The sequence below is a fragment of the Lissotriton helveticus genome, chromosome 3_1 (genome assembly GCF_964261635.1).
Source record: "Lissotriton helveticus chromosome 3_1, aLisHel1.1, whole genome shotgun sequence".
Lineage (NCBI taxonomy): Eukaryota > Metazoa > Chordata > Amphibia > Caudata > Salamandridae > Lissotriton > Lissotriton helveticus.
In genome coordinates, this window is record NC_136061.1 from 1,488,534,648 (window position 1) to 1,488,562,295 (window position 27,648).

Sequence of the window (27,648 nt, forward strand, 5' to 3'; positions counted from 1 at the left end):
CAACCTCAGGAATAGGGATAATTTGAGAAAACCTGACAGGTATCAAGATACTGATACACGTTCCTCTTGTACCTTTCTGATATCTTCACAGACATCCGAAAGAAGAGGACTGTCAGATCAAAAAGAAGAACGCATGAAGTCCAAAGACGATCAACACGTCCAGAAAAGCAAACCAAAACATCCATTCACCAAAAAGAAGGTAGCAGGTCTAAAAATCAGACATGCCGAGGATCTTGAGGACACAACTCAAGAACGAAGAATGGGCTCAGACAATGTTGGACAGCGCAGCAGAAGTATCAATAGCTCGCCAGAACCTGAAGGAACTTCTGGAGACAGTGGACATGAATGAGTACATTGAAGTTGAAACTGCAGATACCAGGCTTAGCTCTCCACATAGGTTATATGAAATAACTTTCCGGATGGAGGGAGACCTACCAAGAAAAGTGAAAGGACTCTTTTGGGAGTGACTTTCAAAGGGGAAACATCCTTTACAACGTAACTGGTACAACGCGGTACCGTTACGACGCAGCTTTAACAACGAAAGTTGTTACAACGACTTTCGCTGGAGGGCGCTCTAGGATAGGGGATAGTTTAATTTACTATCCAACACCTTCCCTACTATCCACGGGGACTGGAGTTGGAATAGTAAATTAAACTATTCACTATAAGCGCCCCCCAACGCAAGTCGTTGTAACGACTTGCGTTGTTAAAACTGCGTCGTAAAGGGACGCGTTGTAACGGTACGCGTTGTACCGTCATAAATCCCTTTCAAAGGGTTATGATATACTTCTAGCAGAACGGCCACCAGAATTTGTCAGGGAGTGCCCACATGGCGAATACATCATTATGCCAACCTTCTCTAACCATATTCTAGTACATTTAAAATATACCCAGCATTATACAAAAATCATGAAGGCTGGGATGAGGAATCACCTCACCACACAATCCAGTTAAATAATCAACCAACTGCACAAATGCAGTACCCAATTAAGAAAGAAGCTAAAAAACAGGTCAGGGCGATCTTAGATCAACTTGAATACCAAGGGGTGATTGAAACTTGCACCTCATCAATGAACAATCCTTTGTTTCCTGTTTCCAAACCAGACAATACATATCGTCTAGTTTTGGATTGCAGGCAACTAAACTCTTGTTGTAAAACATGTGTAGTGCAAAATGCACACAGTACAGCATTAATGAATAACATTGTGCGTAAAAAATATAAAACCACATTAGATATTTCTAACGGTTTCTTTTGTCAAAACATTGCACCTGATAGTAGGTATTTGACAGCTTTCTAACTAATGGGGACCCAGCATCAATCCTGTGGTCTCCCTCAAGTATTCAAGAATAATCCGGGGTTATTCTCAGCAAGGGTAACAGAGTTACTACAAACTTATGATGATGAGGCATTTTCTTATGTTCATAATATCTATCTGATAGACGATGACCTAAATAGGCACTTGAACAGGGTGAACACCATTATAATGGGCTTTGCCTCTGAAGGGTATAAATTCAATTTCAAAAACTCAAGAATTGACCATCTCAACGTCCTTTTTCTAGGATATGAACTATCAAGTGAAGGCAAAAGCCTGGCAGCCAACTTTTTAGAAAAGTGGGCGGTGCTCCAACCTCCAAAAACGCTGAAAAACTTAGTTGATTCTAGGTTTTCTTAATTTTGAAAGAACTTGCATTCTAGACTACGCAGAAAGGGTTAAACCTCTCTTTGAATTAATCAAACCTGATTTTAAAATCACACATTGGACAAAAGAACACACAGAAATTTTGCGTTCACTTAAAACAGACATATGTTAGCAACAAAACATTTACAAACACGCGTAAACATACGCAACTTAGTGATTCCAATCATTCCGGGTCAATGCAGATTCACCTACTTAACTTTTAACAAGGGTGAAAAAATACTAATTACATACAAATCACATTTGTACACACAAGCAGAAATGAAATTTACATCGACAGTTCAAACCGCTGTAGCAAAAGAAAGAGCCCTAGCACAGGGAAAACGCATTATGGTTGTAACTCCTGTACCAGCCTTAGAGGCAGTTACAAAGGCTAGCATTCCGAATGCAAAAGCTTTACATCCGAGATGGATACAATGGGTTAATTCTCTTGCTGCAACTGATGTTGAATATGTTTTTGATCCTTTTTGAAAACACCAGCATTCCTGCAATACGAACACAAATGTCCTCTGCCTAATAAAATTCTTCCTCTAGACCAGTATGAATGTATAATTTATACTGACGGACCAGCACAACCCGCTACGGGGGGTAAACAAGCTTATAGTGCTGCATGCGCGATTGTTAAAGGTCGTATGCGCAATGGCAAATACAGACCTATGGTCACGAAAACGCAATCTCTAGGAGATTGTACAGCTCAGCGAGCTGAACTACAAGCATTCAAAATGGCACTTGAAAATACGGATCGCGATTTCCCCACACTCATAGTGTTCGATTCTTTTTACTGTGTTCAATCTTACAATGAATATTTACAGAATTGGTTTCAAAATGGTTTAAAGATGCAAAAGGTGGCACAATCAAGCACAAAACGCTTTGGGAACAAGTAGTTCAGTCACGAAACGGACTACAAAACACTCATGTGATACACACGCTGAGTCATCAACGTGATGGCATTCATGTTGAAGGGAGTTCATTGGCTGATGAAGCCGCGAAGGGTGCTGTGCAAATGGCTTCCGTAGCTGCTATCACTCGTTCAAAAACGAAAATAGACAGTGAAATAATACTGGCTGTCAATGCTTCAAGCAAAGGCAGCTATGGAACACGTTTCTCTTGAGACCCAAATAACACTTCGTCCTGATTTGCCTGTCTACAACGAAGTAACAAGTGATCAAGTTGTTCCAGTGATTTCAACAAATCCGGATGCAATTCCAACCATTGACAGAACTGCCTCTGGCTATTTCATTAACTCTGATACGTTTTCTGAGGATCCCAGCGAACCTGAAATGACGCCAGACTTTTTTCATCACCTGAAAAAGACTTATCTGGTTTCACCATGGATTGAACCTATGGATTGTTTTGGGAATATTCTTCTTTCTACTTTGGTTAGCTCTGGTAATAACTCTGGGTATGCTGATAAATGGAAGATATATTCAAATGGACACAGCAAGTAAAAAAGTGAAATTACTTCTCCAGCCACAGAAATCATCCCATCGTGAACAAAGAGACTTGTCTGCAGTGAACATCACAGTCGTTCATACACCGGATGGTACAGTTTGGGACAGAACTGAATATGACATTTTTGGCCCGTTGAAGCTGTTGTCAAAACTATAGTGTATATTATTCCAATGCACAGAGCCTATCAGGGATATAGTAACTACACTACAGCGCCCCAGGAGGAGAGGGACAGCTTAACCGCTGCAACCCTCCCCAGCAGTGAGAGCGAGTGGCGTTTCCAGTTGTTGAAATCTTTGGAAAATTGCCTAAGAAGTTTGGAGTAGTTAAGATGGAGTGTCTGGGTCACAGATGCTGCCAGCTCAATGCCCAAGTAGGGAATGGAGGGATATATCGGTATTCCCGCATATGATAGGCTGTGCGGGGTAGATGAATTTCCCACGACCTGGAATGCTAGGATCAACGACTTCCCCACATTATTGTGGAGGCCTAAGACATGGCTGAAAACTTCAAATTCCCTCAGGAAAGCAGGGACAAAGCGTGCTGGAGACTCCACTGAAGCGATAATATAGTCGGCATATAGGCTAATAGTATACCTTTCCCTCCCAAATAGGATACCCTCTATATCAGGGTTGTCCCTTATTCTTTGGGCCAGCGGTTCAACATATAAAGCAAAAAGAAGAGGTGACAACGGGCATCCCTGCCGGGTTCCCCATTGCATCTCAAAAGGCTTAGAGGTCACCCCATTCACCCTAATAGTGGCCGTAGGTTTAGTGTAGAAGCTCAGGACCCACACTCTAAACCGTTCCCCCAAACCTAAACGAAGCAATGTTTTGTCCAGGAAGCACCAGTCCACCAGGTCAAACGCCTTTTCGGCGTCCACTGAGAGGAGAAAATCATCCATATCAGTGCGGTGTGCTTTATCAATGAGGTGGAGTATACGTTTAGTATTGTCACTGCTTTGCCGGGATTGGATGAATCCAGCTTGATCTGGATCAAATATGTCGGGCATAAGGGGTCCCAAACGGGCTGCCAGATGCCTGTAAATATCTTTAGTTCAACATTGAGCAGCAATATCATCTAATAGGAGCTGCATTTAGCAGTGTTCTTGCCGGGTTTGGGCAGCTCCACTATCGATGCTGTGAGCATCTCTAGAGGAATTGTGCCTGGGCCGGTAAAAGAGTTAAAGAGCCTGGTGAGTAATGGAGCTATAGCTGTGCAAAAGGTCTTATAGAATCTGGCGGAAAAGCCATCCGGGCCCGGCGATTTCAAAGGTTTAAGGCGAGAAATTGCCCCTATAACTTCTTCAATGCGAATACGGTTGTCGAGTTTCTCAGCATTGTACTGATTGAACACCGTACTATACGTGCCCTGAAGATAGGTATCGACGTGTGGGACAGCTGGTGGGTCCCCTGCGTATAGGTCCGCGTAGAAGTCTCTTAAGGCCCGTGCTATCTCTGCATTGCCTTCGATTTTAGTGCCCTGTGGCCCTGCGAGCTCCTTTACTCTGGCCTGTATCGTCCGCGCCCGCAATCTGCTTGCCAGCAGACGGCCCGCCTTGTCCCTCCCCCTTGTAGTACGAGTGTTTGAGCCGGAGAGCCGCATATTCGGCTGTCTAAGTCAAGCCCCGCCAGCAGGGTACGCTATTTTTCAATTGTCACCAAATTCTCGGTGCTCCCGTCCAGCTCTGGTCTTTCTCCAGTGCCAGCACTTGAGCCGTGAGTTCTTCTCGTTTCGCTCTTCGCTCCCTGTTCTCCGAACCTGCTATGGCGATTAGGTCTCCCCTCACTACCGCCTTAAGTGCCACCCATAACATGGCGATGGAGACCTCCGCCGTATCATTAACCTCCAAGTACTCTTTAATGTGACCAAGGAGTTTCTCCCTCACTGCTTGTTTGTGTATCATAGCTTCTCGCAATCTCCACCCTCCTGCCGGTTAGCCACCCGGGGGACCGTTAGTGTCACCACCACTGTGTCTTGATCTGAAAGTGCCGCCGCTGTGAAGTAGACATCTTTTACCTGTGCCTGAACTTCTGTAGAGCCCAAGAAATGGTTAAGCCTGGCGTATGTGTGGTGTTCGTGTTAGTAATTGTTAGGCCTGGGGGTGTGCTGAGCGCCAGAGATCTATGAGCCCCCTTTCCTGCAACCAGCGCTGACCCTCCAAGGATATCTTCCCCGTCTGGGAGTACCGGCTGCCAGACCTATCCGTGTGGGTATCCATTACTAAATTCATATCCCCCCCACCAAAATGAATCGATCTTGCGTCTCCAGTGCTAGAGACAAGGCGGTTCTGAGGAAGGCCTCTTGACCTGTGTTTAGTGCCTAGACAACCCCCACTGTGAGAGCCACCCCATTAATCCAAAACCGATGTGTGGGCTACCTTCCCTTGAGTTCCGCTACCTTATCCCCCACTATTCCTTTAAATCATCTGGACACTAAATTTGCAAACCCCGCTTTCTTGTTGTGTGTGGATGAAAAGTATTGGTGGGGGAATGCTGTAGCCTTCATTCTATGCCAGTCGTGTGCCTGCAACAGGCAGATGTCCGCCCCCAAGTTTTCTAAGTAAGACAATATTGAGCAACTCTTATTGGGGCTATTCAGGCCTTTAACGTTTAGGGTAAGGACGGTTAACTTCAATTCCATCATATCAAGGGGAGATAGTCAAGCCGTTCCTGTGCTCGTGGCCGTTGGCAGAATAGTAGAGCCTCGCCTCCCCCGTTCCCCTGTTCCCGCCGCTCTCTTTCCCCCCATGGACACACCAGCTCCCCACCCGCCACTCCAGCCCTAACCCCAACTGCAAAATCATCCCCCCCAACAGTGTCCGGAGCCCACTGAAAAAGGCAGTGTGCCTGTGGTAAGAAAGAGTGTTCTAGGGCATTGTGTGGCATGAATGGCTATCCATCTCAAACTCCTTCTTGGGAGGTTGTATCTCGGACAACTGTGACAAGCGTATCTCTATGTTCCTGTGCTATGGCCTCTGAGTCAGGACCCTGAGAGACCCTTGAGGATCGCCCTCTCCTCACTGTCTGCCAGCCTCTCTGCTTCCGGACTCGGAGGTGGAAGATCCAGCAGCTTGCAGGCCTCGGTGAGCATGCAAATTTGCTGAAGTGCGCCATTCCATTTGAATATTATGCGGAAGGGATGCCCCCAGGAATATGCCACTCCCTTCTCTCTCAAATATGCTGTAACGTCTTTAAATTCCCTCCGTTTCTGCAATGTGCTAGCCACAAGGTCTTCATACAAGGTGATGTGGTGGCCTTGGTGGCTGACAGGGTGTTGTAGGCGAGCTTCTCTGATGATGCGCTCCTTCAAGGGGTAGTCCGGGAGGAAAGCCAGTATATCCGGCGGTGGTGCCCTAGGTCCGCGCTGCAAGCCCACCTTGTGGGCTCTGTCTATGCGTATCGCCATCTCGGGGGAGGCTGCTAGGATCTTGCGGAACAGGCCCTGCAGGTACTGGGTGATGTCTGACCCCTGTACTTCAGTAGGCACCCCCCCGGACTCGGATGTTGTTCCCCCAAGAACGGTTTTCGAGGTCTTCAGCATGGGCCTGCAGATCCAGTTGTTGGTCCTGCAGGCGGATCACCTCCTGCTGCAACTGCGTGACCTCCTCACATTTGGCATGCTCCTGATCTTCAATTGCTTCCACCCTGTCGCCCAGGGAGTCCACCTCCCGCCGGAGCTCACGAACCTCCACCGCCACCTCACTAACTTCCCCCGCCTCCTCACTTTTCAGAGTCTGGAAGTCCTCCCAGAGAGTATTGCATAAGGTCTCTAAAAAGGATTTAGTGATGGGGGCATTGACCTTATCCGGGTCGGTGTTGGCTGGGAATGGTTTAGATAACATCTCCTTCAAAGTACGTTCCTTCTTTCCCCGTTGTGTTGACATGGCCTCTAACTGGTTAGTCCCTCCAATAGAGTCAGGCAGGCGGGCCGCGGCACCGAATGAAGGACCCCAAGCCTGCTGCGTTAGTGTGGCGCACCGTGGGCCCCTTGCTGTCGCGGCACTGTTGAGAAGTGGCGAGGAGTAATTGACCAAAGGAGGTTACGCTGGATGTCCCTCTCAGGCGCTGAACCTCCCCACCAGCTGACCAGCAGATGGGGACAATGACAGTGGTGGGGCCCCGCTCCGTGGCCCGGGGAGATGGTATCCCGTCGCCGACCTCAAGGCCCCTTTGTCCCCTCCCCCACTCTTGTTGCTGCGTGTCAAAAATGGCCGATACCTTCCCCTTGAGGGAAGGGGGCCAAGCTCGTAGGGTCCTTCGGACACTGAGTGCCTCCCTCCGCAGAATTGCCAACGGGGTCGAGGGGGCCCCGCAAGTCGGCCACGCGGTGCCCCCCTAAGGCCCGCCGGCCACCGCTATGGAGTGTGTCCAGGCGCCGCCACAGGATCGAGTCCACCAGGCCCAAGCGTAGGGATATCTCCCGGGACTGTCAGGAAAGAGGCCCAGGGCTCTGCGCCGCCTGCACTTCCTTCACTCTGCTGCCTTCACTGGCGTCGGCCCTCGCCATCACGTCGTCCGCTCAGCCTGGGCCGCAAATGCAATCTAGAAGGGAGGGCCCCGCCAAAGGCCCGAGGGCTGCCGGGCCTCTCTCCACACTTCCCCTCCGCGGCAGCAAAACCAGCAAGGGCTCAGCAATCTCACCACAGTCTCGCCACACTTAGGGGGAGCCAGTTGAGTGCTCTGGCCGGAATCTCCTTCAGCATCTTTTCCCTTGTAAGCGCAAGGCGCCCCTTACCATTGTTTGCGCCATGCAAGGGGTGCTAGGCGGCCATCGGTGCACTGTGCCCCTCCGTTCTCCGCAACGCCTCTACCGCATGGGAGGGGGAGCGAGCTCTCCCATGCCTGCTTCTGGACCCACTGCAAAGCGCCACCTTGCCTCTTAGCCGTTGCTCCGTGGTGCGCTGCTGTCTTTCTTCCCCCCGCAGCAGCCTCCAGGCCGCTCTTGCAGCACCGCACCCTCCAACACCCGGGTGGGCAGGATCTTACTTCACGCTCGGGCAGCTACCTGGATTGCTGAAGGTAGGCGCTCTCCTATCGGGCTCCGCTTCGCCTCCGATGCCACTCTCTAGATCAGCCGCCGGCGCTGCCTGCCAGGCGCCCCTTTTTTAGCATCTACCGGAGTCCGGACGCCATTTTCTTTCAAGCTCGTCGCCCTGCTGCCCCGCTCAGGGGAAGCATTCAATCCCAAACCTCAATTTCCTTTTTACAAATCTGCAGACGTGCTGGGGAGTAATTCCTCAACTCCCAACGCTCTGCTAGTGGTAAATAGCTCGGTCTCAGGGCGATTCGGGCATCGATGAGCGGGGAGACAAAGCAACACACGTCCTACCCGCTCGCCATCTTGGCCACGCCCCGAAAATCATTTTCAGAGTGTTAGCCTTCCTATAGGTAACCAAGGGACCTCTAGGAAAAACGCGATTCAACCAACGTCCCAATGTTTGGAAAGTATTTCCAAACAGAAGGTTGTAATGAATCTTGTGAGAAGTTGGCCTGCCAAATGCTGTCCACTAGTTATAGTGGGCACCTTGCACCAGTCCAAACAATCCTTATTGATGATTGGTTTAAGACCACCTTTATTGAAAGCTATCCTAGTGGTAGCTATTGATAGCATCCTTCAGGGTAAGTCTTGAAGGAGTGTAAAGCAGCTTGGTTTTCCAGATTCCAGATTATAACCACTTGAATGTCTAAATGAAAGGAGAACCACACAAGGTATAAAATATATGTATTTATTTCTAAACACTCTCTAGTAATCCCTTTATGAGATTACAGAGCAAAGTACACAATTAAAATGCCCTTACTTGCATTACACCGGATGTGGTCTAATTTTGCACTATCCTGCCTCTATACACATTGTGTGCCAACGGGACAGAGGGTGAGCACTGCTTACACCTACATTTGTAGGACAGATGAGGTGAACATCAATGGCACTCTTTGGAAACACATTTCATATGATTCTAGCATACGTTTTTTGAAAGTGGAGTAATCCCATTTGAAGGCTTCTTTGTCCTCTCAATAATTATTGATGTTCTGCATGGTATTTAGCTGTGCACAATGGCACAAAAGTAAGCCAGTAGTGCCTAGCGTAGCATTTGTACTCGCTCTACATCCTCCAGCACAAATTCCTATGTGTAGGCAATAATACAGACTTCAGACCTGTCAGATGCATAATTTAGGGTACAACCCACGTTACAAAAGGGATTTCAGGCAATATACACACCGTATACCTCCAAACCACAACATAGTTTTCCACATCTTGCCACAAAATTTCACAGCACACCACATAATTCTGTTCATCACCACCCCCTTTTCTGAATCGTTTTTGGCCACTATAGGTGTGGCAGGGTATACTCAGACATGAGTCCCTTGCTCACTGCTCCATCAGGTTTCAAGCAAGCCGGGCCGACGAGGCTGAAATGCCAGAAACCGGTCCCCGGTAGCTTGTATCCTTTCTGGTAAAGAATTGGCTTGGTAGTTTGGTCTGCCCTGTTCCCATGATGCACTGGGCCAGGGACAGACTAATTTGCATATAGCCAGGTTCTGAGCTGGGATGGGGCAGTGAGCTAAATAACGGTGATGGATCAAGCCCTGATCTTTGGACTGGGTAAGAGTGGTCTGCTTAATTCAGACACTCTGTTCATCACCACCCCCTATTCTGAATCGTTTTTGGCCACTATAGGTGTGGCAGGGTATACTCAGACATGAGTCCCTTGCTCACTGCTTCATCAGGTTTCAAGCAAGCCGGGCCGACGAGGCTGAAATGCCAGAAACCGGTCCCCGGTAGCTTGTATCCTTTCTGGTGAAGAATTGGCTTGGTAGTTTGGTCTGCCCTGTTCCCATGATGCACTGGGCCAGGGACAGACTAATTTGCATATAGCCAGGTTCTGAGCTGGGATGGGGCAGTGAGCTAAATAACGGTGATGGATCAAGCCCTGATCTTTGGACTGGGTAAGAGTGGTCTGCTTAATTCAGACACTCTGTTCATCACCACCCCCTTTTCTGAATCGTAATATAGGGTACAACCCACGTTACAAAAGGGATTTCAGGCAATATACACACCGTATACCTCCAAACCACAACATAGTTTTCCACATCTTGCCACAAAATTTCACAGCACACCACATAATTCAACTCCACAGCATGTCAAAACACAACCCACAATACCATCCCACATAATTAACTCCATAACTCACAATCGAACCATACATCATTCCATTACAGTTAATGCTATTTAATTACTATCCACATAATTCTGCAGCGCACCATGCCATATGTTTCTACAACACCACACAATTCCATACCACACAAAATCCACTACAAACAATTCCAATACAACACATCTGAATCTGGAAAGTTTTCATCTGCAGTAACTCTGCGCATCGGTAGGCGTCGTCGTGCGGCTCAGTGTTCGACGTTGGCGCCGGAATCACATCGCTGGAGCTACTAAGACGTTCCCACACGCGCTGACGTCACTTCTTTCTTTTTCCGCACCAGCAAGTGCAGATCCGGGAAGAGCTAGTACCCTCAGTCACTTTTTGACTGAGTTTTTCGAGGCCTTCTGTCTAATTTTTTCGAGTTGATAGACCCCTGGTAGCGTAGGGATGCACAGGTTCAAGAACTGTGGGGACTGTCACCGCATGATGTTGGTGACTTACCCTCACCGCGTGTGTCTCTACTGCCTGGGGTGCGACCACAACCCCAAGTCGTGCCCGACTGCCGGGCCTTGGCGCCGAAGACTTTGCAGGAGCGGTCCCGAAAGTTGCTGGAAGTCCGGTAGTCGGCTCCGCGTCGCTCAAGATCCCTGTCCTGCAGGAGGTCGAGGGACCGGTCGCGGAGCCGTCACCATCATTCTTCTGAATCTAAGTCTTTGCACTCGGGGTCTGGTAAGTCGAAGCATTCCAAAAAGAAGTCGAAGAAGCATTGTCTGCTCTTCGACTTCCCGTCGCGCCTGAGGGTGCGGGTGGTGCCACCCCTGCGGCTCCGGCGCAGCCTGCGACGTCGCCACCAGTCTACCCACCTTTTCCGGGTACGTCGGCGATGCCTGCTCAGGTGCAAGAGTTACTTGCTGCCATGGCCCGACTCTTTGGGCCGTCTGGCCCGCTGGCCCAACTGGGGGTCCCGTCCTTCCATCACCGACGGCTCCGCCCCAGTGTGGCTGGCAGCACTGGCCCCGACGCCGCAGGATGCCCTGGGATCCGGGATCGGACCTCGGTCAATGTCGGTTGACCTAATAACACCTCCACTGATGTCGCCCTTCCCAGCACCACCACCGACGTCGCCCGCTCCTCGGGACGACGTCGCCCCAGGTTCAGCCCTGACCCAGACACGGTGCCGGATTGGCACCGCCCGGCACCAGTTCTGATGCCGATGGGGCCCTTTTGCTCTATATCCCTACTTATTTTCAGCCAGTTCCACAGACTTCGGAGGTAGGGGAGGACTGGGAGGTCTCTGAGGACCCTCTAGCACAGGCGTGTGCTTATGATCTGGACTGGGTAGAGGATTTGGGGGAAGCCAGTGGTCTTGACACCTCCCCTGACCATGGCATGGTCTCTCCTCCTACGGGGGCTACGGAGGAGGGAGCCAGTTACGCAGTGGTGTTGCGCAGGGCAGCCGAGGTCCTCCTACTTGTATTCCCTACAGTGGTTGTCAGGACTAACCTCCTGACAGACGTGCTCCAGCCGGCGGCAACCTCTAAGGAGCCCTTGCTGCCCTTTAATGAAGCACTATCTGACGATCTTTTGGCACCTGGTCCAGGCCCAACACAGGGGCTCCTGTGGACAGGAACGTGGACACAGGGGCTCCTGTGGACAGGAACGTGACCCGACGCCATCCCCCGGCTCCGGGCGACCTCCTTCTTTCTCCCCCAACACCTCACCCCTGAGAGCTTGGTTGTCCAAGCCTCTACTTCCCAGAGCACGTTCCCTTCTGCCCCTCCGGATAGGGAATCCAAGAAGCTGGAGCAGCTTGGCAAGAAGCTGTTTTCATCTGCCAGCTTAGGGCTGCGGTTGGTGAACACCACTTGCCTCTTGGCCGTTATTCCCACTCTCTGTGGGACACGGTTGTGCAGGTGCTACCTAACTGTCCGGAGGAGGTCCAGGCAGCCCTCTCCCAAGCTATTGCTGCTGAGAGAGACGCAGCTAAGTTCACCATACGTTGTGGGCTGGACATTGCCGACTCGCTGGGCAGATCGATTTCCACGACAATGGCGCTCAGGCGCCACGCCTGGCTGAGGACAACTGGCTTCTCAGGGGATGTCCAGAACACTCTGATTGACATGCCCTTTGATGGCATTCGCCTCTTTGGCAATAAAGCAGACAGTGCGTTGGAGCAATTTAAGGACTCCCGGGCTACGGCCACTCGGCCTCCTCCGCCTTCTGCTTTTCGCTCCTTTCGTGGCCACGGAAGGGGTGCCCCACCACGTTCGTGGCCGCGGACGTGGGAATCTTCCAGGCGGTTCAGGGGGCCAGCGGGCAGGTCGGTCCACTACCACCCCCGCAGCATCTACTGCAAAGCCTTCATAGTCCGGTACTTCAGGCCCACCAAACGCCAGTGGGCGGCAGAATTCGCCATCGTCTCCCTCTCTGGCGCAACATCCCATCGGACAAATGGGTGCTGCAAATTGTCAGAAGGGGCTACTCCCTCCCCTTCAATACCACCCCTCCAGCCATGCCACCTCTGTACCACCACATGTCGTGAGGTCACTTGGCACTAATCCAGCAGGAAGTTGAGGCCCTCTTGGCCAAGGGGGCCATCGAGCGCGTTCCGATACCAGAAGTAGGTTGTGGTTGTTACTCCCACAACTTTCTGGTTCCAAAGAAGGACAAGGGCCTGCGTCTTGTCTTAGACCTTCGGAAAGTCAATCGCTTCCTCCGGAAGGAGAAGTTCAAGATGCTCACACTTGCTCAGGTCTTGTCTGCCCTAGACCCGCAAGACTGGATGGTAGCTTTGGGCTTGCAGGACGCTTATTTCCACATCCCCATCCTGCCGGCCCACCGGCGTTACCTGCAGTTCACGGTAGACCATGAGCACTTTCAGTTCACCGTGCCCCCTTTGGCCTTACCAGCGCCCCTCAGGTGTTCACGAAGGTGATGGCGATGGTCGCAGCTCATCTGCGCAGAGCGGGGGTTTCAGTTTTCCCCTATCACGATGACTGGTTGTTGAAGGCGGGCTCGCCCCAGACAGTCGTCTCCCACCTCCGGACTACAGCCGACCTCCTGCATTTGCTGGGATTTTCCATCAACGTGCTGAAGTCTCACCTGATTCCCTCACAGAAGCTCCTCTTCATCGGGGCGGTTCTGGACTCGGCGCAGTTTCTGGTTTATCCTCCCGAACAGCGAATTGGGTATATTCAGGCTATGATTACGATCTTTCAGCCTCTATCTCGGGTTTTGGTCAGGCTGACCCTCCGGCTACTGGGCCTGATGGCCTCCTGCTCCCTGTTAGTGGATCATGCCAGATGGCATATGCGGGCTCTGCAGTGGGACCTGAAGTTCCGGTGGGCACAGCATCAGAGCAACCTGTCCGATCACGTCCAGATCTCGGAGGGGACTGCACGACAATTGCAGTGGTGGCTCAAAAATCGCGATTGTGTCAATGGTAGATCCCTCTCCCTTCCCCAACCTGAGCACACAGTGGTGACAGACGTGTCCCTCCGGCGGAGTCCCAGCTCCATATCAACCTTCTGCAGCTTCGGGCGATTCGACTTGCCTTGAAGGCATTCCTTCCCTCTGTCATGGGGAGGGTAGTGCAGGTGTTCACAGACAACACCACCACCATGTGGTACTGCAACAAACAGGGCAGGGTGGGGTCGGGGACCATATGTCAGGAGGCTCTGCGCCTTTGGACATGGCTGGAACATCAGGGCATGTCCCTGGTGGTTCAACCCCTGGCAGGTTCTCTGAACGCCAGGGTGGACGAACTTCAGCTATTGGCGCATGATGGAACACGAATGGCATCTGCACTCGGACATGGCGCAAGGTCTCTTTCAGCAGTGGGGAGAGCCTTGGTTAGATCTATTGACCACCGAAGAGAACACGCAATGTCCTCAGTTCTGTACGTTGGAATTATTTGCAAGGCGCCACTCGCTAGGCTACGCTTTCCGTCGCGAGTGGAGTTGCGGTCTACTATACGACTTTCCGCCTATACCACTTCTACCCAGAGTGTGGAAGAAGATCAAGCGCAAGTTATTCTTGTGGCTCCAGCCTGGGCTCGAAGAGTATGGTATCCCGAGCTACTCAGCATGGCGATCAGTCCCCCGCTCCGCCTGCCTCTTCGGGAGGATCATCTGTCGCAGCAAAAGGGGAGGGTTCTCCACCCGAACCTGTTCAGCCTCCACCTCCTTGCGTGGAGATTGAGCGGCGGCAGTTGACGTCTTTCGACCTGCCTCCCGAAGTCTGTGATATTATCTTGGCAGCCAGGCATCCCTCCACAAAAACGTTATACGCCTGCAGGTGGAATACATTTGTGGCATGGTGCACAGCAAAGGCTGTGGATCCCCTTTCTGCCCCTCTTTCAGAGGTCAGTCTAATTCTCCTATCTTTGGCCCAGCATGGCTCTGCTCTGGGCACTATCAAGGGCTATCTCTCTGCCATTTCAGCCTTTTTACGGCTTCCAGATCCGCCTTCCCTTTTCAAGTCCCCTGTTGTAAATAGATTCTTAAAAGGCATTACTCATCTTTTCCCTCATGTTCCTTTCATAATGCCTTAGTGGGACTTGAACCTAGTTCTAACTTATCTGATGTGTGTTCCTTTTGAGCCATTTCACAACTGTCGTCTTCGTCTTCTCACTCTAAAGACTGCTTTCCTGGTTGCATCACCTCTGCCAGAAAAGTAAGTGAGCTCCAGGCTCTTTCTTCTAAACCTCCTTTTCTCTCTGTCCATCCGGACAAAGTTCTGCGTACTCGTCCATCTTTTCTGCCAAAGGTTGTCACTGGCTTTCACATCGGGCAGACCATCACTTTGCCCACCTTCATTCCACCTCCGCATCCTTCTGAAGAGGAAGAGAAGCTCCACCGTCTGGACCCAAAACATGCGCTCTCTTTCTACCTTAACCGCACACAACAGTTCCGGGTGGATGACCAGCTCTTTGTTGGCTATGTGGGCGCCAGGAAAGGTCGGGCCATGCACAAGCGGACCATCTCTCGATGGGTCGTTCTGTGCATTAAGGCTTATTATTCTTTGGCTAAAAATAAGCCTCCGGTGGGGCTACATGCCCATTCTACAAGGGCGACAGCAGCTACCACTGCTTTGGGACGTGGTGTCCCCCTCAATGACATCTGCCAGGCAGCTACGTGGGTATCTCTGCACACGTTTACCAAGCATTATTGCCTGGACAGCCAAGCTTCTTTGGCTGTTCTGTTCTCCAGGACTTTCTGGTGTGATTTTGGTTCGCAGACCCACCACCGGGGTTGGTATTGCTGGGATATCTATTCTAAGGTAAGGAATCTATCACTACGTATTTCTTTCAGATGCACAAGTTACGTATCTTCGGTAACAATATATCTGTAAGAAACACTAGTAGTGATAGATTCCTTACCGCCCCACCCATCCTCCCCGTTCTGCGAACTGATTTCTAGGGCTAAGGTCATCCCTTTAGAGGCCCTAGTTTCATGGCACCAGTGGTCAGTCTCTTGCATGGCTCTGCTCTGGCACGGAAAGTCGTGTACAGAACTGACATCAGCGCGCGTGGGCGCATCTAAGTAACTCCAACAACGTCATCCTGGTGCCGACGACGCATGCGGAGCCGCACAACGAAGCATACCGATGCGCAGGGGTACTGCTGACAAAAAAAAACTGATCCAGTCTAACGCCTTGGGGTAATTCTAAGGTAAGGAATCTATCACTACTAATGTTTCTTACAGATCTATCGTTACCGAAGGTAAGTAACTTGTGCTTCACTCACTCACGCACTCTTTCCGTCCCTCTCACGTGGTTCACTTAAGGGCTTCGAGCACAATATCTTTCCCATGCCTTCTCAAGGTTTTCGTCCCCCAATCCCACCCTCTCCTCCTCCTCTTGAAGTATCTTCTGCGTATATACGCGCTCCCTCTTTATATGTCTGCGGCATGTTCTCCCCTTCTTCCTCTCTTTCTCACACACTCTGCTCCTCTGTCTGGTGTTCATTCACCACTCTGTGCACAAACCACCTGTCCCTCTCTGTCTTCCTATCTATCTATCTATCTATTCTCTGCACCTCTCACCCCTATCAATTCATCATGCCACATAATTCCACAACATAAATACACTACACACAGCACAATACCACCCCACACAATTCCACAACTAACAATTTCAATCTAACCCACAAATTTCCACTCCACGCCACAGACATTCACAACACTCCAAAGAAAAACACGTAGGTAAAAAATATTACCATTTACAACACCAATAGCTCTAACTCTCGCAAATGCGAGACCTATTGCATTGCAAATGCTTGTTCTAATACCAGCAGTACGAACAAGACATAGACTGGTATAGGAAATTGGATGAGGTCAGTGGTCTGGGTCCCTCGCCAGACACTGGCATGCTTTCTCCTTTTACCGTGGCTACGGTGGAGGGTGCATCGTATGCAATTCATTCAATATGCTTTATTTTATTTTTTTACAAAAAATCTTATAAGCAGAAACAATAAAAACCAGTATATATTCTTGTACATATTTCATATATAATAAAACACACATAATTATAGATTATATACAGTAATCTGATCATACTTCAAATCTTATACTGAAGCCGAAAAACATTCATTTTTAAAATGTATAATATCATAGTTTTTCTGCATCCAATTACCTTCCTTAAGAATCGTGCTATAGACCTGGTAAAATTTTCGTTCTCTAAACATTGCAAAAACAATAGTGCAGGTCGGCATTGTCTAAAACCTAATATCTTTAAAATTAGTAAAATCCATCTCTTTCTTTGTACTAAGTAAAATTTACAAAAAAACACTACATGAATTGTAGAATGGACTGATACGTCATCACATGGACACTTACTTGGCGTTTTTGCCCGGTCGTTCATAATGGGAAAAAAAGTAATACCAAACCTAAATCGGGTCAGGACAAATCTCTCCTGTATGCCCTCCATGTATTTTAGGTATGGTTGCATGTCATATGTAGTAAGTGTCCGTTGATGAAACTGGACTGATGGCCTCCCTATTTCTGCAAAGAATCTGCAGGACTCGAAAAGAGTCATACACTCTTTTAGAAAATCTTTTCTAGTAACCGAGAGTGTAGAGTGTGGCTCCTCATAGTATTTCGGGTGTTCTAAATCATGCATAAAATCTTTTACATATTTCAATCATAGGATGTAGGAAGCCTGGTATTCCATCTCATGCAATAGTGGTGAGCAGGGCAGCTGAGGTCCTTCACCTTCAGCTACCCACAGTGGTGGTCAAGTCTAACATCTTGACAACGGTGCTGCCGCTCAGAGCTCTCTTTTCTGAATCCATGCTCTAATTCAACAAAGCCCTCACAGGCGTCCTTCTGGAAACATGGCCCAAGCGCAGCACCTTGGCTCCAGCCAACAGGAAGATCGCCTGCCACCGCTACCCTGCCTTGGGCAACGCAATCTTCCTTACTACCCACCCCACCCAGCTTGGTGGTTCAAGCCTACGTTCCCCATGGCGCATTTCCTACCGCTCCCCCGGACAGGGAATATAAGAGGCTGGACAGTTGGGGCAAGAAAATGTTTTCTTCAGTCAGCCTTGCATTGTGGTCGATGAACACTGCATGCTTATTGGGCTGTCATTACTACTTTCTCTGGGAAACGGTTGTGCAAGTGCAGATCCCAAAGCAGGCCCGGGCCATCTTCTTGCAAGCAGTATCAGATGGGAGAGAGGCAGCAAAGTTCTCTATTTGATGTGGGTTAGGCATGACCGACTCGCTGGGCAGAGCGATTTCCACAACGGTGGCTGTTAGACCTCATGCCTGGCTGAGAACATTCGACTTTTCAAGGGATGTTCAGGCCTCGCTCATGGACATGACCGTTGATGGCACCTATGTCTTCGGAGACATGGCAGACGCTGTCTGTCTTCCACTCCTTTCATGGATACAGAAGGGACTTTCAACTGCACCAACCATATCCTTGCCACCATGTTGGGCCAGTTGCACAACCCACTGCACGTATAAGGGCGTGGTTCACTCTAACCACAAGGGTTGGGCAGCCAGAGGTCTGGTCAAACCACCACCCTCCCGACAGCCTCAGCCTTCAAGTCCTCCTAGTCTTGCCCTTCCAGATCATGGGTGTCCGGTTGGTCACAGGATCAGCCATCCCCTCAACCACTGGCAAAATATCACATCGGGCAGATGGGTCCTCGAGATCATCCAAAGGGGCTACTCCCTCCCCTTCGAGACCGCACCTTTCTCCATACCTCTCTACTGGGACCGGCTGATGAAGGATCATTTAAATTTGCTCAGAGATTAAGTCATGACTCAATTGGCCAAAGGAGCTATAGAGAGGGTTCCTGCGGCAGAAGTAATTCTAGGTTGCTATTCCCGGTACTTTCTGAATCCTAAAAAAGGACAAGGCCTTTATCCTATCCCAGACCTTTGCGCCCTCAGCTACTTCCTCAGAAAGGAGAAATTCAAGATGCTCACATTGGCTCAGCTCCTGTCTGCCCTGGGCCTGGGAGACTGGATGTTGGATTTGGACTTGCACGACACATATTATCATATCCCCTTTCTAGCTACACATCGAGGGTGCTTGAGGTTTACGGTAGGCCACTAGCACTTTCAGTTCACAGTGCATCTCATTGGTCTTACCAGCGACCCTCAAGTGCTCACCAAGGTGATGGCGTTGGTCGCAACTCATCTATCAGATCAGGGGTGCCAGTCTTCCCCTATCTCAATGACTGGCCACTGAACGCGGGCTTGCACCAGACTTCTCTCCCACCTCCAGACTACGGCGAACCTCCAGCATTCACTAGGGTTCATGATCAACGTCCGGAAGTCACACCGGACTCCCCCTCAGACACTCCCTTTCATTGGAGCTTTTCTGGGCACAGTGCAATTTCAGGCCTATCCTCCCAACCGGTGAGTCCAAGATATTCAGGCTTTAATACTGATGTTTTTGCCTCGATCCTGGATGTCGGTGAGAATGACTCTGAGCCTGTTGGGTCTTATGGCCTCCTGCATTCTGCTAGTCACACATGCCAGATGGCATATGTGGGCTCTGCAGTGGGGCCGGAAATTCAAAGGGGCACAGCATCAGGGGAATCTTTCAGACGTGGTCCAGCTATTGGAGGGAACTGCACAAGTCCTGCAGTGGAGGATAAAAAAAACACAATTGGGTCAGAGGCAGACACCGCTCCCTTCTCCAACCAGATCCGACAGTAGTAACAGATGTCAGTCAGGGAATGGGGCTGCCATCTGGGATGGGTGGAGATCAGAGGACTCTGGTTTCTGTGGAATCCATACTCCACATCAGCTTGCTGGTGCTCCGAGTGATCTTTTTGGCATTAGAAGCCTTTCTATCCTCCTTCAAAGGCTTGTTCAAGTGCTCACGGACAACACTACCACCATCATGTAATGCAACAAACAGAGCAGAGTGGGGTCATGAACCCTTTGCCTAGAGGCCCTTCATCTCTGATCTCTGGACGTGGGGACCAGCAGGCCATTTCCCTTGTGGTTCAAAACCTGACAGGTTCCCTGAACACCAGGGTGGATGAAATCAGACCTTCTATCTACTCTCCTTTCTGATGTGTTGCTTTTTATTTTGACTCTTGCCCAGCAGGGCTCTGCTCTGAGCACCCTGAACGGATATCTTTCGACTTTGTCTGCCTTCCTGAGGCTGATAGACCAACCCTCTTTATTTAAATCACCAAATGTACTTAGATTCCTGAAAGGCCTTGTACATATGTTTCCACCTGCCCTTTTATTATGGTTTTGTGGGACCTTAATTTGGTTCTCCCCTTCCTCATGCGTGCTCCTTTCGAACCCATGCATAATTGCCCTCTCTGGCTGCTCCCCATGAAAACAGCCTTGTTAGTGGCAATTACGTCTGCCAGAAGGTTGGGTGAGCTGCAGGCTTTATCATCCAAGCCTCACTTCTTGATAATATTCCCGGACAAGTTGGAGCTTCATACTGGTGTCTCTTTCCTAGTCTGAACTTATCTGCAGTCCCTCCTTCAGGGATGGTTTGCTTGGCTATTTATTCAAAGGTAGGGAATCTGCAGCTAAATGTCTCTATCGGATGAACAAGATACTTGCCTTTCGGAAGAGCATTATCTCGTAGAGACCTGATTAAGCCGCAGATTCCTTACCAACTCACCCATCCTCCCCGCATTGCGGACAGGTTTTTAGGGTCAGGGCTGATCCCTTTCAGGGACCTGGTTTTCAAACGCAAACGCACTAATGTCAGTACACTTCCTGGCTCCATGTGCCTGGCGTGGAAAGTCGTGAAAAAGTAACTGACATCAGTGTGCTTAAGTTGTGCCTATATAGGTGACTTGGCCGCCACTTCCGGCGTGGACGACACAGATGACGTCATTCAGAACCAACCGACTCCATCTTCTGTCGCGCCGGGGTATTCTCGAAGAAAAATCTTCCAGATCCAGTCCGAAGCCTGGAAATTCAAATGTATAGAAAATGCGGCTAGATCATGTCTCCACCAGATAAGGCATTACCGAAGGTAAGTAACTTTTCTTTACTGCAGCAAGGACTTTCAAATCTAAATTGTTTTCCTGGTGTTTACTTGTTATTGATGGGATTCAGTAATGTCTTTAACAAAAATCTGCTATTTGACAAACCACCTAATAATTCTCAGCTTTATATAAAGACCAGTAAAATAATTATTAATATGTTTTATTTTTACTTATAGGTCCTCTTATTACCACCACTGTCTCTTCATTAAGAGCAAAAGAAAAGCAAAAACAGTGCTCCATGGACATTCCGAAGTCTAATAGAAGGCACAGTATTACCAGATCCCAGAGTAAGTGAGAATCACATTATCTGCTATATGACAGTACAACAGTTTATTTAGCTTCCCAAAGTGTGCACGCAATCACACATGCACATACAGGCTATGCATGCTTTCACACATCAAGAAAAGGCACTACTTGCAAACAGCAGCATAGAACGAATACTCATGTAGACACATACACAGCAAATAGGTTCACCCACATCAGATGAGGTCTTTCAGATATACTACAGCAATGAGTGTTCACGCTCGTAGGCACACATAGGGCACACCTGCTTACCCCAGGAGATGTGCTCTCCCAAAGATGTTTTGGGTATTTAAGCTTATCTGTAGTAGATCAAGCCCTGCCATCAGACTATAGCGGTGATTGTAAACTTTCATACATAGGGCATATGTACTCATTCACGTTAGAAATGGCTCAGGTTATACACTGTAACAATGAGCACATGATGGTGTATGCAGGGCACTTGTGCCCATCCAAAGCAGATGCATCACTGCTTACACACTGAAACAGTGAGCAAACACTCACATAAGTACACACATACTCATGGCAAATATGCTCACCAAAACCGAAAGAATGCTGCATATAAACAATATCAGTGAACATGCCCTCACATGGGGCTCATGTACTAACCTAGAGCACATGAGGCACTACTTTCAGACCTCACCATCGCCCAGACATACATAAGGCATCTGAACTTACCTACTGCAGATAAGGCATTGTTTACAGACTTCAAATTGAGCAGAGACAGGAAATCCCACATTGGGGTCCCAGTAGGATAAGAACTTTACAGACTTCGACAGGCCTTAGTAAGTTAGAAAACCAGTGAGTAGAATGAAAGAAAGAGACCCTCTTAGTGATAGAGAAGGAGATAGAGAGTCAGGAATGTTTGGACAAGGAAGACAACATGTGATTAGAGAACAAGAATACAACTAGGGAATGGAGCAATAGAGATCAGTGCTTTCGTGGAAGGGGGAAGGAAAGTACTGATGAGCTAGTGTAAAAAGGGGTTCTTCAAGTAAAAAAGAGGGATAAGATGAAGTTTTCCTAACTGCAGGCTGTGTTTTCAGCAAGCAAGTCTCAGCGACAAAGACCGATTACATTTTCAATCCTGAATTTATCTCATCACTCATGGATCTTTGAGGTAGTCTTGAGAAATTTTAAATGAAACAATGCTTCCAACTAGTTTGCGTTTCCACCAGATTTCTCATCCTTTCTCAGGATATTACAGTGCAAAATTATAAAAATCATGTATCGTATCACTATTTAAATATGCATCTGCAAGCTATAGGCCGTTATCTGGGTATTCTCCTCGCACTTAGGAAGACTGCCTTTGTCACAAAAGTTGTTGATTTGAATGCTTCAATTAATTGTAGCCAGTGGTAAACAGCTTTGACTGCATTCCATTCCATCTTTTTTAGCTTGTCTGTCATTACAGACAGGGACCAGCCACATACAAATTGATAGTTGCCCTACTCCACAAGGGGTGAATGATGCAGAGCTGTGTAGCCATAACCCATTTGAATGGAAAAGCAAGCATCCTCAGACTTGATTTAGAGCCTGATTTACATTTCGATGGACGGGTTAGTCCATCACACCACACCGGTGATGGATATCCCGTCTGCTGAAATATAAATCCCATAGGATAGTATGGAATTTATATTTCGGCGGATAGGATATCATTTACCGTTGTGACGTAGTAACCCGTTCACTGAAATATAATGGGGCCCTTAATCTTATTGGGCTTCATCAGGGAGCTGCTTGTTGAGTCATGAAGCAGACTGGAAAAATGTCTAATGGCAGGAGAACAATATATTTCTGCTTTGACTGATGGGATAGAGAAGCCCCAAGAAGAGATTTAAGGAGAAATGTTAGAAAGTAAAAAAGATCCTAGTAAGAATGAAAGAAAGAGGCACTCCAAGTGAAGGAGATACAGAGCCTAGGCTGAGTGGACAAGGAAGAAAATCATTGTTTTCGTTTTCATTAGAGAATATGAACAAACAGAGTTTAGAAGAAACACAAAAGAGAGAAATAAAATGAAGGAACCAGGTATAAAAAGAGATATGCGTGTTGAGAGGAGGGAGAAATATTTAGAAGGAAAGAAAAAACATAGACATGGGAAAGTAAGAAAGAACAGAAATACAAAAGAGGCACCTGAGGCTAAAAAAAAGACAGTGAGATAACAAGGGGCGACAAGGGCACTTGTGTTGAAAGTGAAAGGAAGAGAGAGCAAATGATTAACTCAAAAAGGGTGAAAGAAACAAGAAAGTCTGGGGAAAATGTGAAACTGTGACAAAGCCTTGTGAAGGGAGAAAGAACAATTGACATCAGGGGACAAACTTTTTTTTAGAACTCTTTTTATTAATCGTGCTCAACAATCAACATGTCAGTTACATACTTTTAATTTGGATCTGTAAGTCATACAGTTCACCACCTTCAGGCTTTACAGGAGGTGACTGAACAGAAGCTTCGTCAATGAACCCCTTTACCCCGCCTACCCTCACCCTCCCTCTTTAGGCCCCGAAAGGCCCGCCAGAACCCCCACATTTTCTCCCATTTCTTTGGGCACCCTCTACCTAAGCAAATCGTGTGGTCTGTCTGCCGGCACCAGTCCAGATCGGAGATCCAGTCTGACACCCTGAGGTTGGGGTTAACGGCCCCTAGGGTTTGGCAATATTACGTTTTACAATCACTGTGGCCAGTGTCATCCAGAGTTTCATGTATTTGGGCTATGCCTCCTTGTTCGATATCATCAACAGGGACCATTTTGGGTCACGTGAGACCTCTAACCCCACCACTTCCACCATGATTCTCCCTATTTCTTGCCAATATACTTGTATCACTGGGCAATCCCACAAAGAATGGAAGAAGAACCATTCCCGCCTGGAACTTTTCTTGCACAGACCATTCTCAGTACTTCCTATATGATGTCATACAGTCCTTGGGTAGTATACCCTATGTGGGATCTTTAATTGGATCAGTCAGAATCTGGCTCGAATTGCTACCTCCCGCAGACCTTGAATGGCTTCCGTCCATTCTTCTTCGTCCAACTGTCCTAGGCCACTCTCCCAGGAAGTCTTTAATGCTCCCAGTGAGTCAGGAGACCTGTTTAGGACTTTCGTGTATACACAAGCTATGGCTCTATCTGTCAGAGGGTCTCTCAGTGATTTGTCCTCTAGTGGGGAGGCATCCACCAGGACCATCCCTGCACAAATATGATTCTTAAGGGCATGCCCCAATTGAAGATATTTCAGCCAATCCCCTTGACCCAACTCATATTCCTTTAGCAGAGTTGTAAACGTGATGTACACTTGTCCTCCCCAAACATCCCCCAGTCTGTCCAGCTCCAGTAACTTCCATTTGCCAAAGTTGCGTAATTGGCCTACTTTTTTAAGCTGTTTGCTGCCCCAGAGTGGCATTATCTCGATCAACCTCGTCTCCTCTCCCTTCCCAGGAACTTAATTGCTGCGTGTCACATCCTTACTACAGTTTGTGTATGTACTGTGAGGTCTTTATTCCCTCCCATGTCGTATATTATGGATGGGTACCCCGTGACCCCATTGCCACTCTATCCATCCTATAGTCTGGTTCCGCACTATCGCTCAACACCCAGTCATTCATGCACACCAGCTGTGAGACCCAGTAGTACATTTTGATGTCTGGCTCCACTAGGCACTCTCCATAGACTCCTTTTTGTAATTTCCGCAAGCCTGTGATGGGCGCTTCCGCTCCAGAGCAGCGATCTCAACATGGTTTCCATTTGTTGAAATAATGAGTCTGGGAGCTCATGGAGAGTGTTTTGTATTGTATGAAGTGGTCGGGGAGTATCATCATCTTAAATAGGGCTGCGTTGCTCTTTAGCGTGAGTGGAAGTGTCCTCCAGTGTTAAGCGTCACTGCTGAACCTATTTAGCTGCACTTTTGCATTTTTTTAGGTCAAATTCTTTAGGGCTTCTAGTTAAATATATCCCTAAGTATTTGAAACCCTTAGTCTTGATTGGTACCCTGCATCGTAATGTAAGTTCAATGTCTCATCCTGCCGGGGAAAATAGTAGAGATTTGTCCCAATTAATGCGATACCCTGAATAGTCTCTATAGATACAGAAGATCTGAAGAATTCTGTCTATGGATTGCTATGGCCTTCTGACGTAGAGCAGAACATCATCTACTTAGAGGGATATTCACTCTTCCTATTCCTCCCCCACTGGGATACCCCAGATCAGATCAGAGGGTCTTGCCTTACGCATACTGCTAAGGGTTCCAGGGCTAAGGCAAAAAGGAGAGGGGACAGTGGGCAAACCTTCCTGGTCGCCTTCTGGAGTGCAAATACCAGTGAGACTGCAGTATTGACTCTCACTCTTGCAAGAGGTTGATGGTAAAGGAGCCTTACCCACCTAATAAAGTAGGGTCCAAAGCCCAGACGGTTCAAGACAGCGAAGAGATAATTCCATTCCGCACTGTCAAAGGCCATTCTGGCATCTAGAGATAACAGGGCCGTTGGGTCTGATGCATTAGAGGATACTGTGTGGAGTACACCAAGCAGTCAATGTAAGTTAAGCCTCGTGCTTCTGTGGGGAATAAATCCCGACTGGTCTGAATGTAAGAGCAAGGTGATTACTGTGACTAGGCATATGGATAGGGCCTTGGCCAGTACTTCGGCCTCATAATTTAGTAAAGAAATTAGTTGATTTGACCCACATTCTATGGGGAATTTGCCTTCCTTATGGATCACTACCATTACTGCCTCTCTTTGGTCAGGAGAAAGGACACCCACCTCTTTGGCCTCTGTGTACATGGTAAGTAGGTTTTCTGCCATTTTGTCTAGCATGCATTTGAATAGTTCAACCGGCAGACCATTCGGTCCCACCGCCTTCCCAGATTGTAATGTGTGTCGCTGTTTTAAGCTCTTCCACTGACAAGTCATCTTCTAACACCTCCCTCTCTGCGGTGTATGATGTCGGCATTTGTATGTCTCGAAGGAACTCTACACAGTCCCCCTCTGTCTTCGCAGATGATGAGGAGTAGAGCGACTCATAATATGTAGAGAATGCCTATGCAATTTCCTTGCCCGTCTCATGTTTGTGGCCTACATTGTCCACAATTCCAGGGACCCATTTATTTTCGTTTTTGTTTTTGTCTAGCCATGCCAGGAAATTGTTCACTTTGTCTCCTACTTCGTATAGCCGGTGTTGTGTGGCACGCACCAGTGTTCTAGCGCTGTCTTCGATCAAGTCCCTCAGCTCCTTCTGTCTGAGCCTCAGTCGATTTCTTGCGTCTAAGTCATTTGCCCCTCCCTCCACCACCTGGGTTTCTAAAGTGGACTCCGCAGTCTCTAGGGCAAGGCACTGTATTTTATCGCCCCCATATGGGCCTGTGTCCGGACCCTAATCACTACTTTAAATGCTTGCCAAAGCATCATTTTCGATTCTACTGTACCCACATTATCGTCAAAGAAGTACTCCACCCCTTTCCTAATGGCCAATTTAAATTTTGATCTTTAAGATACCAAGGGTAAATTTTCGGGGATAGGGTGTAGTCTCTCTGGGCACCCTCAAGAACTACCTCTACGGTGGAGTGATCCAACACTCCTTGTGCTATGTGTGTTGCCCTATGAAAATCCACTAAGCCCTGAGCCTGTGTGAGGATGTGGTCAGTTATGGAAAGGCTCCCGTTTGCCATTGAGATGTGTGTACTGTCTGATGAGGGGCTGCTGATGTCTCCATACGTCACTCGGGCCCATTGACTGGAGGAACTCTTTCAGTGGGCCCGGTCTTTGTCCCGCTGTCGCTCCCCCCAGGGCATCTAACTCAACTGAGACAATATAATTCATGTGTCACCCGATTGCAACAACTGTGGACTTGGATGTGTGGGATAATAAAGTGTATCCATTGCTATTTAGTACCTTACACTAGTTTTCAAGGAGATGGGTTTCCTGTAGCAAGCCGTAAGGTGAGTGCTTTCTAATAAATTGTAGCACCATTGGTCGTTTTAACCCACTATTAAGGCCATTGACGTTCCAGGACCATATTTTTATCGAACTTCGTGGGGCCTCAGGGATCACCATCAATTAGGTTATCATCCCCCCCTCCCCTCCCTCTCCGCCTCAAGGCAGCCTCTACTTTTGATGTCTTTTTGACTTGTGGATGATGGTAAACTCTGTAAACTCTCTGCAAGCACACCTGAGCACTAAACTGAACTATAGACATGCTGCAATAGTTAACCCTGTTTCCCCAACTAATGCAGTGGACAAAAGTTAAAGGTAGGAGAGAGAAAAAGTTAGAGAGTGCAAATGAGATACTAAGTGAAGAAAGAATAAAAGGCACACTTGAGGGCGAGTAAAGGCGGTAATAAGGAAAGCAAGAAAAACAAACATTAGCAGAGACTAATTAGAGAAGGAGAAGAGAGCAAGTGAGTCACCAAAAGGATAGCGAATAAGAGTCACCCTGGAAGAGAAGCAGGTGAAAAAGAGGTTTGTGATGAGATGCCAGCGAAAAAAAGAATGATGCTCGCGTGAGATGCAAGAAAAAGAGGATTTTAGACTCCAAAAGGACAAAAACATGGCTACTCATGGCATTGTGTAAAACTGATATG

At 48.3% G+C, this 27,648-nt stretch overlaps 1 protein-coding gene across 5 annotated transcripts in view; it reads left to right on the forward strand.

The window, feature by feature from the left end:
• Positions 1-27,648, forward strand: part of LOC144823540 (uncharacterized) — a 606,829-nt gene that overhangs the window by 161,953 nt on the left and 417,228 nt on the right. For all 5 annotated transcript variants that reach the window (XM_078682147.1, XM_078682144.1, XM_078682143.1 and 2 more), the window contains one exon: positions 20,959-21,069. In XM_078682147.1, the coding sequence (XP_078538273.1) occupies positions 21,021-21,069 (49 nt within the window). In that variant the 5' untranslated portion in view covers positions 20,959-21,020. The remainder of the gene's footprint in view (positions 1-20,958; positions 21,070-27,648) is intronic.